Consider the following 20,431-nt stretch of genomic DNA (forward strand, 5'->3'; position numbering starts at 1 on the left):
TATGTTTTCTTCCCCCAGTAGAAAGTAAGCTCTTTGAGTATGGAAATCACTTATCTTTTTGCTTCCATTTCCATTAGCCCAATGTTGGGCACATGGTAAGGTTTTAGTTAATGCTTGTTGCTTGCTTCTTTACTTCTCAGATGCCATAAGGGGGAATAGATCACTAAGGCACCAAGGAAAACAGGGAAATATACATGGGTGTACAGACTGCCAAATTCCTGAATTTCTCCTTCTTTGCCCTTGAAGTCACTGCTAGTTGGCTCTTCCTTTGAGATGGTCATGGTAACCACAAAGAACAGTGTCTCCCTCTTTGATTTCCTCAAATGGGACAGTGATAGAGGTTATACGTCTTCTTTAAATTTAATTTATTTTTAGTTTTCAACAGGCATTTCCACAAGATTTTCAGTTCCAAATTTGCTTCCCATCTCTCCCCTGCCCCAGCTCAAGACAGCTTGCATTCTGATTACCACTTCCCTCAATCTGCCCTCCCTTCTATCATACCCCTCCCCTCTCTTATCTCTACCCCTCTATTTTCTTACAGGACAAGAGAGATTTCTATACCCCACTGCCTGTATATCTTATTTCCCAGTTGCATGTAAAAGCAATTTTTAACATTCATTTTAAAAACTTTAGTTCCAATTTCTCTCCCTTCCTCCCTCCCCAGCCATCCCCACTGAGAAGAAAAGCAATTCAATATAGGTTATACATATGTAGTTAGGCAAAACACTTCCATAACAGTGATATTGTGAAAGACTAACTATATTTCCCTCCATACTATCCTGCTCACCATTTATTCTGTACTCTTAATCATATCCCTCCTCAAAAGTGCTTACTTCTAATTACCCCCTCCTCCCATTTGCCCTCCCTGCCCCCACTTATCCTCTTCTCCCCTACTTTCCTGTAGTATAAGATAGATTTTCATACCAAATTGAGTGTGCATGTTATTCCCTCCTTAAGCCAAATGTGATGAGAGTAAGCTTCACTCTTTCCTTCTCACCTCCCCCTCTTCCCCTCCATTGAAAAATCTTTTTCTTGCCTCTTTTATGTGAGATAATTTGCCCCATTCCATTTCTCCCTTTTTCTTCCCAATATATTCCTCTCTCACCCCTTAATTTTATTTTTTTAGATATCATCCCTACCTATTCAACTCACCCTGTGTCCTCTGTCTGTATGTATATAATCCATCCAACTACTCTAATACTGAGAAAAGTCTCAAGAGTTACAAACATAATCCTTCAGTATAGGAATGCAAACAGTTCAATTTTAGTAGTCCCTTATGATTTCTCTTTCCTGTTTACCTTTTCATTCTTCTCTTGATTCTTGTGTTTGAAAGTCAAATTTTCTATTCGTTTCAACAAGAATGTTTGAAAGTCCTCTATTTCATTGAAAGACCATTTTTCACCTGAAATATTATACTCAGTTTTGCTAGGTAGGTGGTTCTTGGTTTTAATCCTAGCTCCTTTGACCTCTGCAATATCATATTCCAAGCCCTGTGGTCCCTTAACATAGAAGCTGCTAGATCTTGTGTCATCCTGATTATATTTCCACAATACTCAAATTGTTTCTCTCTGACAACTTCCAATATTTTCTCCATCAGGGGGTGGAGCCAAGATGGCGGAGTAGAAATACACAAATACACTAGCTCCGAACCCACAGCCCATGAAATATCGGTAGTAAAGAACCGCCAATAAATTCGGGAGCAGGAGAAGCCACATAATAGTGGAGCAGATAAGATTTCTGTTCCAGAGGGACCAGCAAACCTCTTGCAAAAGGTCTGTCACGCTGCGGACGCAGAGCCCAGCCCAGCCCTGTACCGGCCGGCACCGAGAGGAACAGATCCGAGGAGACTTCAGGGATGGGATCTCCAGCAGCCACGTGGGTCCCTCCACCCACAGGTGACGGGGGGGTCAGTGAGAAGGTCTCTTTGGTGGGTCGAGAGGGGAGTGGGGTGCCCCTATACTTAGGGCCCCTAGGAAGGCAACAGCGGAGGCGGGAGCAAACCGGGGTTCCCCAAGCAGGCAGGAGCCTGGATCCATTGTTGAAGGTCTCCACATAAACCCCCTGAGGGAACTGAGCCCGTGAGGTGGCCCTGCCCCCACCTGAGCACCTGAACTTAATTTCACACTGAATAGCAGCCCTGCCCCCACCCAAAGCACTGAGGCTGGGAAGCAGCATTTGATTCTCAGACCCCAAGCGCGGGCTGGGAGGATCCGGAGGCAAGGTGGGTGTGAGGAGAATATTCAGAGCTCAAGTCACTGGCTGGGAAAATGCCCAGAAAAGGGAAAAAAACCAAGACTATTGAGGGTTACTTTCTTGGTGAGCAGGTTTCTCCTCCCCTCCCTTCTGATGAGGAAGAGCGGTGCTCACCACCAGGGGAAGACACAGAAGTCAGTGCTTCTACATCCCAGCCCACTCAATGGGATCAGTTCTGGGAAAAGGTCTTAAAGAGCCCAAACAATTTTCAAAATCATGATAGAGAGGTGGAGGAAAAACTGGGAAGAGTAATAAAAGACTTGCAAGCAAAGTATGAACAACAAATCAGCACCCTGCTAAAGGAGATCCAAAAAAGTGTGGAAGAAAATAACACCCTGAAAAATAGGCTAACTCAATTGGCAAAGGAGGTTCAAGAAGCCAATGAGGAGAAGAATGCTTTCAAAAGCAGAATTAGCCAAATGGAAAAAGAGATTCAAAAGCTCACTGAAGAAAATAGTTCTTTCAAAATTAGAATGGAACAGATGGAGGCTAATGACTTTATGAGTCATAGAAACCAAGAAATCACAAAACAAAACCAAAAGAATGAAAAAATGGAAGATAATCTGAAATATCTCATTGGAAAAACAACTGACCTGGAAAATAGATCCAGGAGAGACAATTTAAAAATTATGGGGCTACCTGAAAGCCAGGATCAAAACAAGAGCCTAGACATCATCTTTCATGAAATTATCAAGGAAAACTGCCCTGAGATTCTAGAACCAGCAGGCAAAATAAATATTGAAAGAATCCACCAATCATCACCTGAAAAAGATCCAAAAAGATCCAAAAAGAGAAACTCCTAGGAATATTGTGGCCAAATTTCAGAATTCCCAGGTGAAGGAGAAAATATTGCAAGCAGCTAGAAAGAAACAATTCAAGTACTGTGGAAATACAATCAGGATAACACAAGATCTAGCAGCTTCTACATTAAGGGATCGAAGGGCATGGAATAGGATATTCCAGAAGTCAAAGGAATTAGGACTAAAACCAAGAATCACCTACCCAGCAAAACTGAGTATAATACTTCAGGGGGGGAAATGGTCTTTCAATGAAATAGAGGACTTTCAAGCATTCTTGATGAAAAGACCAGAGCTGAAAAGAAAATTTGACTTTCAAACACAAGAATGAAGAGAAGCATGAAAAGGTAAACAGCAAAGAGAAGTCATAAGGGACTTATAAAAGTTGAACTGTTTACATCCCTACATAGAAAGACAATATTAGTAACTCTCGAAACTATTCAGTATCTGGGTACTTGGTGGGATTACACACACACACATGCACACACTCATAGAGACAGAGTGCGCAGAGTGAATTGAATAGGATGGGATCATATCTTAAAAAAAAATGAAATCAAGCAGTGAGAGAGAAATATATGGGAGGAGAAAGGGAGAAATGGAATGGGGCAAATTATCTCTCATAAAAGAGGCAAGCAAAAGATTTTTTTTAGTATGGGGAAAAAGAGGGGAGGTGAGAGAAAAACATGAAGTTTATTCTCATCACATTCCACTAAAGGAAGGAATAAAATGCACACTCATTTTGGTATGAAAACGTATCTTACAATACAGGAAGGTGGGGGACAAGGGGATAAACAGAGTGGGGGGGACGATGGAAGGGAGGGCATGGGGAGGAGGGTACAATTTGAGGTCGACACTCATGGGGAGCGACAGGATCAAAAGAGAGAATAGAAGTAATTGGAACCAGGATAGGAAGGAGGGAAATATAGTTAGTCTTATATAACACGACTATTATGGAAGTCATTTGCAAAACTACACAGGTTTGGACCATATTGAATTGCTTACCTTCCAAAGGGAGGGGGAGGGGAGGGAGGGAGGAAAAAAGTTGCAACTCAAAGTTTTAGGAATAACTGTCAAGTACTGTTCTTGCCACTAGGAAATAAGAAATACAGGTAAAGGGGTAGAGAAAGTTATTTGGCCCAACAGGACAGAGAAGAGGATGGAGACAAGGGCAGAGAGGAATGATGGAGAAGAGAGCGGAGTGGAGATGGGGGCAATTAGAATGCTCGGTGTTCTGGGGTGGGGGGAGGGGATAAGGCGGGAGAAAAATTTGGAGCCCAAAAATTCTGTGAAAATGAATGTTAAAAGTGAAATAAAAAAAATAAAAATAAAATAAAATAAAATAAATATTTTCTCCATCACCTGGAAACTCTGGAATTTGGCTACAATATTCCTAGGAGTTTTCCTTTTGAGTTCTATTTTAGGAGGTGATCAGTAGATTCTTTCAATATCCATATTGTCCTCTGGTTCTACAATATCAGGGTAGTTTTCCTTGATAATTTCCAGAAAGATGATGTCTAGGCTTTTTTTTTTTTTTGATCATGGCTTTCAGGTAGCCCAATAATTTTTAAATTGTCTCTCCTGGATCTATTTTCCAGGTCAGTTTCTCCAACGAGATACTTCACATTGTCTGCTATTTTTTCATTCCTTTGGTTTTGTTTTATAATTTCTTGATTTTTCATTAAGTTATTCGCTTCCATCCGCTCCATTCTAATCTTTAATGAATATTTTCTTCAGTGAGTTTTTGGAACTCCTTTTTCATCTAGAAAATTCTGCTTTTTAGGTCATTCTTCTCCTCATTGGTTTTTTGGATCTCTTTTGCCATTTGGGTTAGTCTATTTTTTTAAAGTGTTATTTTCTTCAGCATTTTTTTGGTTCTCCTTTAGCAAGCAGTTGACTTGTTTTTCAAAATTTTCTTGCATCACTCATTTCTCTTTCCTTGACTTCTCTTACTTGATTTTCAAAATCCTTTTTGAGCTCTTCCATGGCCTGCAACTAATTAATATTTTTCTTGGAAGCTCTGGATGCAGGAGCTTTGATTTCCTTGTCTTCTCTTTGTATACTTTGGTCTTCCTTGTCACCAAAGTAACATTCTATAGTCTGATTCTTTTTCCAGTTTTTACTCATTTTCCCAACTATTTACTTCACTTTTGAGCTCTGTCAAGGTAGTTCTCTTCTTCCCATGGGTGTGGGAGGATGTACTGTCAGCCCCTCAATTCCCCCACAATCCATGAGACTAGAGGTCCAGAAACAGTCACTGCTGCTGCCACTGCCTCAGGTGCCTCCATGGCCTCCACAGCCCTGGGGCAGGGGTCAACCACTCTCCTCTCTCACACAGGTCCAACAGGTTTTCCCCATTGACCTTCCAATTTGTCCTCAGCATTTTGGGGTCTTGAAGTCTGGAAACTACCACAGGCAGCCGAGATTCAGTCCCCCCAAGGCCTGCTCAGGACCAACGTGTGCCAGTGTGGCTCACACTGGACTGCATTTTGCTCTCAGTGTGGCAGGATAGACACTTCCCAGTGACCTTCCAGGCTGTCCTGGGCTGGAGATTTGCTTCACTCCATCATTCTGTGGGTTCTGCATCTCCAAAATTTGTTTAAAGTCATTTTTTACAGGTATTTGACTGGGTTTGAGGGGAGAGCACTAGCAAGTCCGTGCTGTTGCTCCACCATCTTGACTCCATCCCTGAGGCTATAAGTCTTGAGAGAAGTTTGAAGAAATTATATTGACCAGAACATTTTGAAATAAAGAATGAAGAGCTAAAATCAAGGAGTTGTTAAGGTAACTATTTGAATATTAAATACATGAATTTATGCTCATAGAAAAATAATTTTAATAGCATAAGCAAAACAAAATCATGAAGGCAAAATATACTGAGGAGAAAATTATATACATTTCAAATCTATTATTTTAATAAATATTTTTGAATTGTTACTATTATTGATTCCTATAAGAAACTATGAATTGAATGTAAGACCAAAAAAAAAAAAAACAAAGAGCATTCCATAGGGTTAGGAAAACGTGGGGACTTGAATCCCTGACACATACCCACTGTGTGACCCTGGAAGAGTCCCTTACCCTCTCAATGTGCCAGGCAACTCTGTAAAACCATAAATTGCAGCACAGGTACTGGCCTGGATTAATAGAAGGAGTCTTCTCACTGGACTTACCTAAAATCACAGCTTTTGCCATCCCTCCATTAAAAAAATATCTTCATGACCTCAACGTATTGAGGAATTTGGGGGACTTTTCCTAGCATTCCTAGAGCGGGGCAGTTAAAGTGAGTTAGAAGGATTGGCAGGAAGAGATTGGGGCTGAACACTCAAAGAGATGGCTCATAATAATTGTCTTATTCATTTCCTCGTATCATAAAATGTGTAAGGTCACAGTGCAGATCTCCTCTGTAATATAAATATAGAGGGTACACCAGATTGAAAGGAAATGTCCCAGATACCGAATGGAGGTAAGCTATTCAAGATTTCAGGAATGTGAATATTTGCTATTCCATTTTCTTTTCCTACCCCTGAATCAGTACTGTAACTAAGACACCATGAGACCTGGGAGGTCAGGGCAGTCCGAGGTCACTGAACGTAGGCTAAGAGTTTGTACACAGTCATCCTCTGGTGGTAATGGAGATAGTCCAGCATTTGGGAAGGTCCATGCAGACAACGCTGAAGACATGCTGATGAAGACACTTGACTTAGTGATTTGAGTGCAGTGTCACCTGGTGGACACACTAGAAGTTACACTGTCTTTCTGATTTGCTTATCAATTTATGGACAGCCTTATTTTCTGTGAATGGGCCGAAAGCAGGTCATGAATTGGTGCACATCGCTTAAATTTCCACACCGCTTTGCCTGAGACAATCAATTGACCAATAAGCCTTTAAGTGTCTACTCTGTGGTAGTCACTGTGCTGAGTTTTTAATAAAAAGCTTTTAAAAATGAAATTCTAGTTTCTTTCCTCAATTATTTCCACTTTATCCTCTATACCATTGTTTGTACATAGTTTTCATGTTGTCTCCCCATTGGACTGTGAGTTCCTTAAGGCTGGGGACTGTCTTTTGCCTTTCTTTATTTCCCCAGTGCTTAACATAGCACCATGAACATATTAGGCACTTAATAGATGCTTAATGAATGACAGAGTAAAAGAAAAAATAGCCAAGTATATATTCAAGATGTGCACAATGTAACTGTCAGGGACCGAGGGAAAAGCATGTACAATCGGTCAATAACTATTTATTAAGTTTCTACCATGGGTCAGCCATTGTGCCAAGTCTAGTATACAAATATGCAAAAGAAAGGCACTCCGTGGTCTGAAGGTGCTCACCATCTAACCAGAGGAGACAACACACAAAATAAGACTTAAAAGTGGGCGAAGATACGGTGGAGGAGAGAAGAAGAAAGGCCAAAGAAGAAAGAGAAGGCCAAAGCAACGTAACCAGGTGGGAAACAAAGAGAAGGCTGGCCTAAGCAGCCTCCTTAAATGGAGCTTCTAGAAGGAATTCCACTCTCCAATCAGAGGAGCTCCAGGGGCAGAAGGTACTGTGGAGTTGTGAATTCCAGGATGGAAAAAATCTTGCAAGATGAAGAGGTTTCTGGGACATGATAGACAAGTTCAGGAGTGCAGCCAGGTGAGAAATGAAAACATGGTTGGCTTGGAAGCCCTCCTTAAATGTAGGTTCTGACAGAAGATTTCTGCTGCAGTCTCCAATCAGAGGGGCCCCAGAGGTAGAGGGTACTCATGAAAAAAATGTAGTTTGCATTAACTGATTACATAGAGAAAAGTAAAGGACAAAAATGGAAAATATTCATAAGATGTCCTCATATACTCACAGAAACTCAGAAGTGTCAGTCCAGAAGGATATGTGTTTATAAAGACAAGGTTTATGTGACTTAAGCATATGCTTTAACATCTTAACAATTCAAACATACCAACATTAGGTAATGATACCAAGTGTCTTTATAGAAAAGTTATTTTAAAATTAAGGCAAGGTGAATAGCTTGCATTCAAATGTGAATTGACAGATACTTTAGAGGTTTGGAAAACTCATGATCAGTTTCATTCCAGACACTAGTGAATGAAACAATATATCCTCCCAAAACACGTTATGTTACAACTGATTCCTACTGATGAGTTAAACAAAACTGTACAAGAACCAAGTCCTTGAAAAAGTGAATTGAGTGATTCATGCAAAAAAACAAACAAAAACCTACACAAAGCCAAATACATCAGTGTCTTTGGCTTTTGTATCTGATATTTCTTGGCTGTCCTCAGGGTTTACAAGGCTATTTTATCAAGACTATTATCAGTATGCAGCCATAGAACTAACACTACACATGCTTTTCCTCTACTTGGACTGTCTGCTCTAATCAGGAGTTCAGTTTTCCATTCTCCTTATACATGAACTTACTATAGAAAATACTAGATCATATCTTTTAGTCATCATTATATTCACTGATTTTAATGTACTCTACTAATAGTAATGACAGTTTGTATTCAGATTACCCTAACCGACTCATTTCAGTAGGATGATATTGCAGTGACCTTTTATGATGGGCGGCCAGGAGGACCATGAAGGGCAGTCTAAAGTTCTAAACTGCAGAAGAATCTCATGTACCAAGTCAAGGCATCCTCAACATGCTTCTTAATTGCTTAAATAGATAGCACCATATTTTGGATTAAATTATGTTCCAGACACATAGACCTTTCACTCTTGAGGGGCATAATGTGCTTTAAGATTTGGAGACAGAGACCTCTTCTCACACTGAGAGGAATCTACCCATGCTGGTCCAAAGGGGATCTATGAAAGGAGCCATACAGTCTTTTGTGCAGACACAGCAAAGGTAAGTTGAGGCTCCAGGGCAGAAAAGTCATGGAAAGGACAGATCTGGCTTCTGATGTATGGCAGTGCTGAGGGAAATGATCCAATTGTAGAGTCTTGCAGTGGCTGCCAGGCAAGAGAAGAAAACATCTTGTACTAAGCCAGAAGTTGTGAGATTCATGACAATGTAGCAAGACCATGCAAAATGGCACAGTGCTGCAGGATTCTGGGCTCCAAGATGCAATGCAGAGAGGCATGTGAGGGCTATAGAGAAGGTGCAAGCTGAAGCCACCAAGCAAGTACAGAAATACCTTACTGATGTCCTCAGCTCCAAAGCATGATCATGAGATGTCCTATATTGAGTTTGTGAACATTTTTTCAGGGACCGTGAATGACCTTCTAAAGGGAAGGAGGAAAGAAATGGTACTCACCTGAAGGGGGCCCATTAATTAGTGCTTTCTAAAGGGGATAAGACATTAACTCTATCCTTCACAAGCAATTTAATATACCTTTTCTATATCTCATGTCTTCTTAATTTTATGTTTGCAGGAGAGCTGCATACTACCTAGGGGAAAGTGGAAAATACATTAAATTCCAATGTTTGGGGAGGAAAAGGAGACTGAAGAAATCAGTGTATTGCTGAAAAACTTTCAAGATTAAACGCAGCCCATGGGAACCCAGACCTTCAGGAATGAGCTTTGGTTTATTGGAAGAAAGAAGTATCGTGCCTGGCTTCAAATGTCCTCAAACCCACCACATATGACTGGCAGAGAGAGATAGAAAGACTGAGGCAACAACAGCAAGAAAGGAGGAGAGAGATAAAAGAGAAAGGGGAAAGATGAGAGGGGAGGAGGAAGAAGGAAGGGGAAGAGAGAGGGGAAGGCAGAAGGAAAGGGAGGGAGGAAAAGGAAAGAAGAGGGTGAGGAGAAGGGAAGGGAGAAGGGAATTGCTTGACAAGAAGTCACATTAATAAAACTGAAAAGGCACTATTTCTCCTTCATATCTGTATATTCTTTCGGAACTCACTTTAAATCCACTACAAATGACACATTTGAGACATATAACTAGGTGCAAAAAAAAAATACTTAGGCCTCTGTTGTATTGTAAAAATTGTAGTAACTTTCCCATTGAAAAAAATAAGATTATATGCGTAGTATCTCTCACAGCACCTTTAATTATGGGGTGCTAATGCACATGTGCTAATATGTATGCACCAGTGCTGCTGCTCCTCACCAAAAATTTGAGAAAAAGAAAAAGAAGCGATGGTGTGAAGGAAGAAGTAAGGATGAGGGTAAGAGGGCTTTGGATGATTTAAAATTCTCCAAAAATGTGCTGAGAAAAGAATAGGATGCATACTTCAGTGCCTTAATTTACTTCCTCTGGTCCTCTAACTACTCCTGATGAAAATGTAACAAGGATTTTATTGTCTACATCATATTACCTAATGAATAAACCTACTCCTTCCCTAGTCCCACTACATCTTCTAGTTGAAATATCCCTCTTTTCCTGCAATGAAATATGTTTAAATATCTATAAAACCTATAAAGAAAAAAATACACAAATAAAAAAAAAACCAGATACAGAATGTAACATAATAATCCTATAAAGGGATACAGATTCAAGGTTAAACAGAGACTTTTGTCCTATTAACATTACAAGTAGTTTTAAAGATGAAACTGGATAAAAATCCAGAAGCACAACAGATGTCACGTAAAGGGCTGTTTCAGAATCCCCAAGGCCCCTCCCTTCATCCTTCCAAGAGAGATATATTAAGTGTTATGCAACGTGATCTGTGGGGGTGTTTTGGTAAGACCTTTAAAACTGTTACTGCCTGTTTTAAGAAGATGCTAACGATCCCTAAGAGCACACTTCACAAGACAGGGATGTTTCCCAGTGGCTCTGGCTGAGATTTTCCCTTTCTAGCCTCTGGTGCTTATTGTGCTGAGCTACTGGCAAATGTGTGTGTGTGTGTGTGTGTGTGTGTGTGTGTGTGTGTGTTCATCCTTCATTGCCAAAGAAGACCATGCCATCAGAGAAATAATGACATGACTTGCACTTCACTTTGTTTTGAGTGAGGGAGGGCTGTGCAGGTCACCAGCCTCACTTCTCCACAGCCATCTGAATCCAGTGACCAGATATTCATCATGATAACTGGAGATGAGACAATTGGGGTTAAGTGACTTGCCCAAGGTCACACAAGCTTGTGAGTGTCAAGTGTCTGAAGTGAGATTTGAACTCAGGTCCTCCTGACTCCTGCACTGGTGTGCTATCCACTGCACCATCTAGCTGTGCCATGGGCAAATATATTTACATAGTGAAATGGTCTTCAACAGCTACTTACATACTTTGGGATTAAAGACAGTATTTCAATTAAAGAACACTATAAAAATGAACAAATCAAAATTCAATTAAATATTTAGCACCTACTATGTATAGAGAATATGATATAAAGTATAAGATGTGGTCTCTTTTCAAGAAAAAATTATGAAATCCAAGTGTAGTGTAGTGGGGAAAGCCCTAGCATTGGAGTCAGAGACCTGGATTCAGCTTACATCTCTGCTGGCTGAGTGACCCAGAGCAAATGATCACCTCTCTCTGGTTCTCAGTGTCCTCACCTATGAAATAAGAAACTAGACTAAATAATCCTTAAAATTCCTTTTAGTTCTAAACCCTATGACTCTGGGAAGGGGAAGATGTGTGTTCACATACAGCGACGATAAATTACATATTCAAAGTAACAAACTTCTGAAGTTATTGTAGCACATCTCTAATCCACTTCTCTCGATGTTTTAAAATGAATAATTAAATTCAATAAGGTGCTAAAAGGGGTGGTCTGCTACCAAAATCTTTGGCAGTATCTTGAATTGAGTACACAATGAATGCATGCTAACTTCTAAGGAAATACAAATTTGGATTATAAATGGCATCAGTGGTTCCAGTCTCCAGGGCAGTATGCAGAGGAATGAAATAGGGATATAGAAGACATGAGATGGAGGGTAGAGTAAATCCACTCAATAAAGGCCACAACTTTCATTTAAAGTCATTGTGCAGATAGACGTGAACCAAGTTCTTGTCTTAAACCCCACAGCCCATAAAAAGTGAACTCAGGCTGAGGGCTGGTCATCTGACTTGACCTAGCCACTCATACCCACTGTCTCAATGAAAGTTATATAATACACTCTTCAAGAGGAACATTTATAGTACTAGGTGAGCCAGTGATATGCATGCCCATGGTTCTAGGAATGCTTTCTTCCTGCCTACACCTGAATCAGTGCTGCTTTTGTAGAACCTATCCACTGTCTTAATATAACGTAAGATCTAATTGGTTATTTTGAATTGACATGACTCATTGGATTTTTCAGTCAACTAAAAAACCCAGATATTCCTTTTTTTTTCCCTTTGCACTGAAATTGAGATCTATCCATTAATCCAAATTTAAGGAATTTCACATAAAAAAGGAGTACAGTGACAAAGAGGCTCGTGGGTCAGATTTTTTCATGTCTCAATTTAGTGTTATTTTAATCCTATTTAACCATTAAAAATTAAGCTTATAGTGTTAAATGGTATAATAGACATGGGTTCTTGAAGTGAATTCAGACAAATTCAAATACTGAATTAAAGTATATCATATGAATATATTCTAGGGTTAGACAACTAACTATATAAATTGAATTGAAAAGATAATTTTACAAGAATTACAGCATGTTCAAATCATAATCACATAGACTAGAATCATTTGTACTTTTAAAAGTTTTCTGGACTGTTGTGTATCAGTAATACCAGTTGAGAACAATCAGACTTTCAATATAATAGTCCTAAAGAGTGAGGATAAAGGTTAACTGTATTTAACAAAATATTAACTTTCTGCCACCAATTATAAGGTAAACTGCAGCAGAAAATGTGTCAGTTGAAGAAAGTTGCGCAAAACAATACACTGTTAGACCTCATCCTCCATCTTAAAGAAGAAAATAAAACTGTAATATAATTTTGGGGGAAAAGGGGAGAATGGACCTGTGATGTCACTGGCATAGGGAATTATCAGCAACAGACTTCCTTTACTAATGCAAATTGGTACCTTCTCTGCTATCTATGATCTTAGAGAATTCCCTGAGGCACTGAAAGGTTACGTAAATTATCCATGCTCATTGAGCCTACACTATCAGAGGTCAACTTGACCTTTACCTTCATGACTCAAAGGCTGACTCTCTAATCATTCCAATCTCTTACATTATAACATACATCATAACATGCAGTAGTGATCCTTCTAACCAAATAAGCCATCTCCTTTACAAATTAAAACTTGAAATCACTATTTCAAAAGTTCCTAATTGTTCAATAAAATTCACATTGCTCCAATCTTGAATTCTTAAGACTTTGGGTCATGCACTGTAAATCATGAATCACTTTTATGCTATTTACAATTTTCCTTCATCTATAAAATGATAGTAAAACTTGCACTACCTTCTTAAGTCAACAGGGTTACTGTGAGTAAAGCTTAAAGCAATACGTAAATGATTGTCACTACCATTATTTAGATTTGGGAGCCCAATATATATGTGCAGATCTCATTGTGTGTGTATACATGTGTACATGTGTGTATCACATGTATATATTATATACATACATTATGTAGATATAATGTCACCATGAAAACAAAAGATTAATCATTGAATTAAATTTAACTTACCTTTTTTCCTATCCATTTCTGATACAACAGTTGACATGGTGGGACTTAATGTTGAAGAGGGAATCCAGTCTGGTAACTGGCTGGATGATTGGACTGACCAAACAGATGCTTCTGTTGTACTGGTAAATGACTGTGATTTATCACTCTCGGGTGCAGAAGTTAAAATATCATCAACGGGTACTACAGTCGTGAAAGGCTTGTCTGTTGACAAATCTTCTGATTTACTTATGTTTTTGTTCATTTGGTCTCCTCGGGAGGAAGGATATAGAGTCCAGGCAGTTAGAGTCTGCTGGCTAGGATTCACTGTAGACATCACAGTGGAGCCATTGGGAATCATATTAGTAGGAACAATATCTGCTATTTGGTTGCCATCATCAGTAACAAGCACTTCACTCTCATTTGCACTAAAATAGTGTTTTTCTAATGAACCTGAAAAATAAAGACATAGAAAACCATTAAATCTATCAAAGGGGAATAGATTTTCCTTGCTAAATCACAGAGCATTCTACTCTATGATCACAATAATCATATTCCCAGAGATTTACTCTGCTTATGCAAAAGCAAGATTGAAATGGCTATTGCTATCACTATCACCCATGCCTTCCATTCTGTCCATGTCTGTCCATGAATTCCAAATTTCAGCAGAAAAACCAAGTTGATAGTACCTCTGTCAAAAGAGGTAGAGGAGAATTCAAAATCAGAAATTCCAATTTATTTTTCTGCTGGAAAACACAATAACTGTTCAGATTTTTCAGTTCAGTATCATGGGTTTCACTAAGTAAAAATAAACAAATACACCACAAACTACTATCCTTTCAGTGATCACGTTGCCTTAAGAGCAATAGTCTCCTGATTATACAAGTGCTTTTAGAAGAATAAAAATTACAAATAACCAAAAGATCAACAGAAAGGTGCATGTTGTCTATAAGCAGACCAATATATTATTATTGGATGATAATATTTATGTGTATGTAAGATGCACTATAAAAGTCATTATCAAGGATTTGAATGACCAGAAAAGGAGGTGAACTTTGCACATAGCAAGAATGAGAGACAACAGACGAAGACCACAAATGACAGCACATCAAGATATCAAAATGACAAGCAGAAAACTTTTGGTGAATTGGACAGCATCCCTGAAGAATTTTTGGACATAAAGGGACAAGAATGGAACAAGAGTAGAAGGTGGGGAAGAAAACATTGAGTTGTCTAAAGAGATGAAGACTGTATGGAGCTAGCTGCAACAGGCTGGCAAGAGCCAATTGTTCAAATTTTCAGTGTGTGCAGTCAGGGCAATCAGAGCTGTGCCCTAGCATTAAATTTAGAGAGGCGTGACTTTCTCCCCTACTGACCTCCATTGGTGACCTGAAAGGGGTCCCAAATAATTGAACTACTGTGGTCAGATGTAAAAACAAAGTCAGAGCACTGAGGACAACGACTTTCTCTCCTCTAAATAACTTATTTAATGTGCACAGGTTTTCCCTCTTCTCCGTCCTAATTTCTTATCTCTCCCAATACCTATACTACTATTTTTCTCTACTTCTCTGTTGCAGTTGCACATTTCAAAAAACATTCCTACTTGTGCCTTAATCTCCCAGTAAAGCTTCTTTGGAGGCAAAAGCTTCAACAAACGTGTTTAAGAATAGCTTATAGTCACACTACAAGCAACAAACACCCTCCAAGAATCTAATTCCAAAATTGTAATCCCATTAACCTCAACAGCTAGGCCTTTGCAAGTAAAAAGCATTAGAGACCTTGTCAAGTGGGAAGACCAATACCATTACAAAATACTTTTTGCCTAAGCTCTCAGCAAAGCTGTTTCGAAAGGAACATTCCTTCCAGCCACAGATGGGACTATTTCCTATATGGAAAAAAAAAAAAGCATTATCTTTGGTAATATGTCAAAAAAAATATGTCAAAAACACCTCAACAAGATGGAGCCTACTACAGTAACTGTAGTGACTGGGGAGTACAGTACAGTAACTGGGGAGGAGGGATAGTATCAAAAAAACTGGAATACAGAGAGGAATAACTAAGGGAAGGGGCTTCAATTCTTGCAAGTAGTGCTGGCTCTATATCACCATTATGCCTCCAATCCACTTCCCCAGTAACTACCACCACTCTCTCATGAAAGCCTGGCCACTGCCCAGAAGACCCAGACTTCTGTTGCTAGACAGGTGGCCCACCACCCACCACGTTTCCTACAAGGTCATGGAAACCAGCTGCCATGTTTTCCCCACCCATTTGAGGTAAAAGTCAAAATTAAGACAAAACTAGAATTTTTTAAAAAAGGAGAATATGTGGCATGAATTTATAACAAATAAATCATTGATGATTAAAAATGAAAAATGAATAAAGGAAAAGGCATTGATGCAGACTTAATAATCTCATATATAAATTTAGCTGATATAAGTCAATTGCCATACCACAGAGGCAAAAAGGCTTCAGAACTCTGGGTTAGCAAACACTTCTCCAAGCAGAAAGATATGACAACCAAGATTAGTACAAGTACAGAATTTATATTCATTTTTAAAATCTTTTTTTAAATTTTTTTTTCAATTTTATTTTTCATTTTTTTAACACAGTTCATATCACATAAAACAACTTCAACTTTTGGTCAGGTGATACTTCTTTTAAAGCACTTACAATATAGACCACAAATGAATTTGTTTTTAGCATTAACCAACTGAGGCACACATAATAATTATGTATGCTAACTTCACAAGCCCTTGACCTAATTGTCTCCACACTATTACTAAGAATTAAAGGACCCTAACTTATTGTTGTTGGTCTAAAGTCCTAAGCCTAACAGCTTAATTTTAGACTTAACCTCGGATGTTCCCCTACCAACAATCTATAATTTAATAGATCTGGTATTAAGCTTACAAACTTTTTGACTATAGGAAATTGCCACTAAGAGTAGGGACACTGCAGGGAAACATTATCTCCCCAACTTCATGGCAATTCCGGGCAGAAGTAGATTGTCAATTTGCATTCAGTGAGGCTTAGAGTCAGCCAGGTGTCAGTGGGGAAATTGAGTCAGGAGAATCCTACCTCAGCCCAGGCTGAACAGCCACTCTCCCACCCTTCCCATGAGATCATCTTTTTCAGTTCATACCAGCATCTCACAGGCTTATTGGCATCATAGATTAGAGGCTCAGAGAGCCTTTCTTGCTACCCATACCTGGAGTTAGACTCAGAAGAACAGTCACTTAATAGTTCCATAGCATCTAAAAATGGCAGGTTCCAATAACCAGGTTTCAGATATGACTATAATTTCACTTTGGCTAAGAAACATCTTTTGAGGCAAGTCTTAAGTGGCTTACATGACTTTCTATACCTATTCTAGTTCCTGATTAAATAACAATCATAAAATCAAATTTACCATTAAAATCTTAACTTTTCCATCAATGCCAAATTTTACCTGAAGTTACCTGCCTCTAGGAAATTTAGACTAAAATTCTTTTCCCCAAACTACAGATGTCTCTGATTTAGTCTCAGTAATTAATTCAGTCAATTGTTTTCATACTAATTGCTTTCATATCACTTTGTAACATGTCCAATTTTTCTCCCCATCTCTCCCCTCCCCCCATTCCCTAATACCTTGCATTCTGATTACCCCTTCCCTCCTATCACACCCCACCCTTCCCTTATCCCTATCTTCTCTCTTTTCTTGTAGGGCAAGATAAATTTCTATACCCCGTTACTTGTGTTTCTTATTTCCCAGTTATATGGAATAATAATTCTCAATATTCGTTTCTAATACTTTGAATTCCAACTTCTCTCCTTCCCTCCCTACCCATCCCCACAGAGAAGGCAAGCAACTCAATACAGACTAAATATGTGTTGTTTTGCAAAAGACTTCCATAATAATCATGTTGTGTAATGTTAACTATATTGCCCTTTATTCCCTCTTATTTTTTTATTCCCTCATTTGACCTTGTCCCTTCCCAAAAGTGTTTATTTCTAGTTACTCTCTTCTCCCATTTCTCCCTCCCTTCTATCATTTCCCTCACCCTACTTGTCACCTCCTCCCCTACTTTCCTGTAGCGTAAGATAGATTTTTAAACCAAATTTAGTGAGCATGTTATTCCCCCCTTCAGCCATATGTGAGAGAGTAGTTTCACTTTTCCCCTCTCCCATTCTCCCTTTTCTCCTCCATTGAACAAGATTTTTCTTATCTCTTTTATGAGTTATAGCCTGCCCATTCCATTTCTCCCTTTCTCCTCCCAGTATTTTCCTCCCTCACCCCTTAATTTTTATTTTATTTTATTGTGGATATCTTCTCTTCTGATTCAACACAGCCTGCACTCTGTATGTGTGTATATGTGTGTGTGTGTGTGTGTGTCTGTACAATCCCTCCATCTATCAAATACTGAGAAAAGTCTCAAGAGTTATAAATATTTTCTTTCCATGTAGGAATGTAAACAGTTCAGTTTTAGAAAGTCTTTTATGATTTCTATTTCCTGTTTACTTTTCATGCTTCTCTTCATTCCTGTGTTTGAAAGTCAAATTTTCTCTTCAGTTCTGGTCTTTTCATCATGAATGCTTAAAAGTCCTCTATATCATTGAACACCCATTTATTCCCTTGAAGTATTTTACTCAGTTTTGCTGGGTACGTGATTCTTGGTTTTAATCTCAGTTCCTTTGACTTCTGGAATATCCTATTCCAAACCCTTTGGTTCCCTTAATGTTAAAGCTGCCAGATCCTGTGCTATCTTGATTGTATTTCCACAATACTCAAATTGTTTCTTTCCAGCTGCTTGCAGTATTTTCTCCTTGGCCTGGTAACTCTGAAATTTGGCCACAGTATTCCTAGGAGTTTCTCTCCTTGGGCTTCTTTCAGGAGGTGATCAGTGGATTCTTTGAATATTTATTTTGCCCTCTGGTTCTAGAATATCAGGGCAGTTTTTCTTGATAATTTCATGGAAGATAATGTCTAGGCTCTTTTTTTGATCATGGCTTTCAGGTAGTCCCATAATTTTTAAATTCTCTCCTGGATCTATTTTCCAGGTCAGTTGTTTTTCCAATGAGATGTTTCACATTATCTTCTATTTTTTCAAACTTTTGGTTTTGGAGTCCCCAAACACTGGCTGGGATGACCAGGAGGCGAGGTGAGTGTGAGGAGAATATTCAGAGATCAAGTCACTGACTGGGGAAAATGCCCAGAAAAGGGAAAAGAAATAAGACTATTGAAGGCTACTTTCTTGGAGAACAGACATTTCCTCCCTTCCTTTCTGATGAGGAAGAACAATGCTTACCATCAGGCAAAGACACAGAAATCAAGGCCTCTGTGTCCCAGCCCACCCAATGGGCTCAGGCCATGGAAGAGCTCAAAAAGAATTTTGAAAATCAAGTTAGAGAGGTGGAGGAAAAACTGGGAAGAGAAATGAGAGAGATGAAAGAAAAGCATGAAAAGCAGATCAGCTCCCTGCTAAACCAAAAAAATGTTGAAGAAATTAACACCTTGAAAACTAGCCTAACTCAATTGGCAAAAGAGGTTCAAAAAGCCAATGAGGAGAAGAATGCTTTCAAAAGCAGAATTACCCAAATGGAAAAGGAGATTCAAAAGCTCATTGAAGAAAATAGTTCTTTCAAAACTAGAATGGCACAGATGGACGCTAAGGATTTTGTGAGAAAGCAAGATATCACAGAACATAGCGAGAAGATTGGAAAAATGGAAGATAATGTGAAATATCTTATTGGAAAAACAACTGACCTGGAAAATAGATTCAGGAGAGACAATGTAAAAATTTTGGGACTACCTGAAAACCATGATCAAAAGAAGAGCCTAGACATCATCTTCCATGAAATTATCAAGGAAAACTGCCCTGAGATTCTAGAACCAGAGGGCAAAATAAATATTCAAGGAATCTGCAGAACACCACATGAAAGAGATCCAAAAAGAGAAACTCCTAGGAATATTGTGGCCAAATTCCAGAATTCCCAGGTCAAGGAGAAAATATTGCAAGCAGCTAGAAAGAAACAATTCAAGTATTGTGGAAATACAATCAGGATAACACAAGATCTAGCAGCCTCTACATTAAGGGATCGAAGGGCATGGAATAGGATATTCCAGAAGTCAAAGGAACTAGGACTAAAACCAAGAATCACCTACCCAGCAAAACTGAGTATAATACTTCAGGAGAAAAAATGGTCTTTCAATGAAATAGAGGATTTTCAAATTTTCTTGATGAAAAGACCAGAGCTGAAAAGAAAATTTGACTTTCAAACACAAGAATGAAGAGAAGCATGAAAAGGTGAACAGCAAAGAGAAGTCATAAGGGACTTACTAAAGTTGAACTGTTTACATTCCTACATGGAAAGACAATATTTGTAACTCTTGAAACATTTCAGTATCTGGGTACTGGGTGGGAATACACACACACACATGCACACATGCACACATACATAGAGACAGAGTGCACAGAGTGAATTGAAGAGGATGGGATCATATCTTAAAAAAAAATGAAATCAAGCAGTGAGAGAGAAATATTGGGAGGAGAAAGGGAGAAATGGAATGGGGCAAATTATCTCTCATAAAAGAGGCAAGCAAAAGACTCATTAGTGGAGGGATAAAGAGGGGAGGTGAGAGAAAAACATGAGGTCTACTCATCACATTCCACTAAAGGAAAGAATAAAATGCACACTCATTTTGATAGGAAAACCTATCTCACAATACAGGAGAGTGGGGGACAAGGGCATAAGCAGGGTGGGGGGGAGGATAGAGGGGAGGGCATGGGGAGGAGAATGCAATCCGAGGTCGACACTCATGGGGAGGGAAAGGATCATAAGAGAATAGAAGTAATGGGGCACAGGATAGGATGGAGGGAAATATAGTTAGTCCTATACAACACAACTATTATGGAA

At 39.0% G+C, this 20,431-nt stretch overlaps 1 protein-coding gene across 2 annotated transcripts in view; it reads right to left on the reverse strand.

Annotated features, from left to right (window-relative positions):
- The window catches only part of CORIN (corin, serine peptidase), a 240,980-nt gene that overhangs the window by 159,233 nt on the left and 61,316 nt on the right, over positions 1-20,431 (reverse strand). For both annotated transcript variants that reach the window (XM_072620690.1, XM_072620689.1), the window contains exon 3: positions 13,562-13,990. In XM_072620690.1, coding sequence (XP_072476791.1) covers positions 13,562-13,990 — 429 coding nt within the window. The remainder of the gene's footprint in view (positions 1-13,561; positions 13,991-20,431) is intronic.

The sequence above is a fragment of the Notamacropus eugenii genome, chromosome 6, assembly GCF_028372415.1.
Source record: "Notamacropus eugenii isolate mMacEug1 chromosome 6, mMacEug1.pri_v2, whole genome shotgun sequence".
NCBI lineage: Eukaryota > Metazoa > Chordata > Mammalia > Diprotodontia > Macropodidae > Notamacropus > Notamacropus eugenii.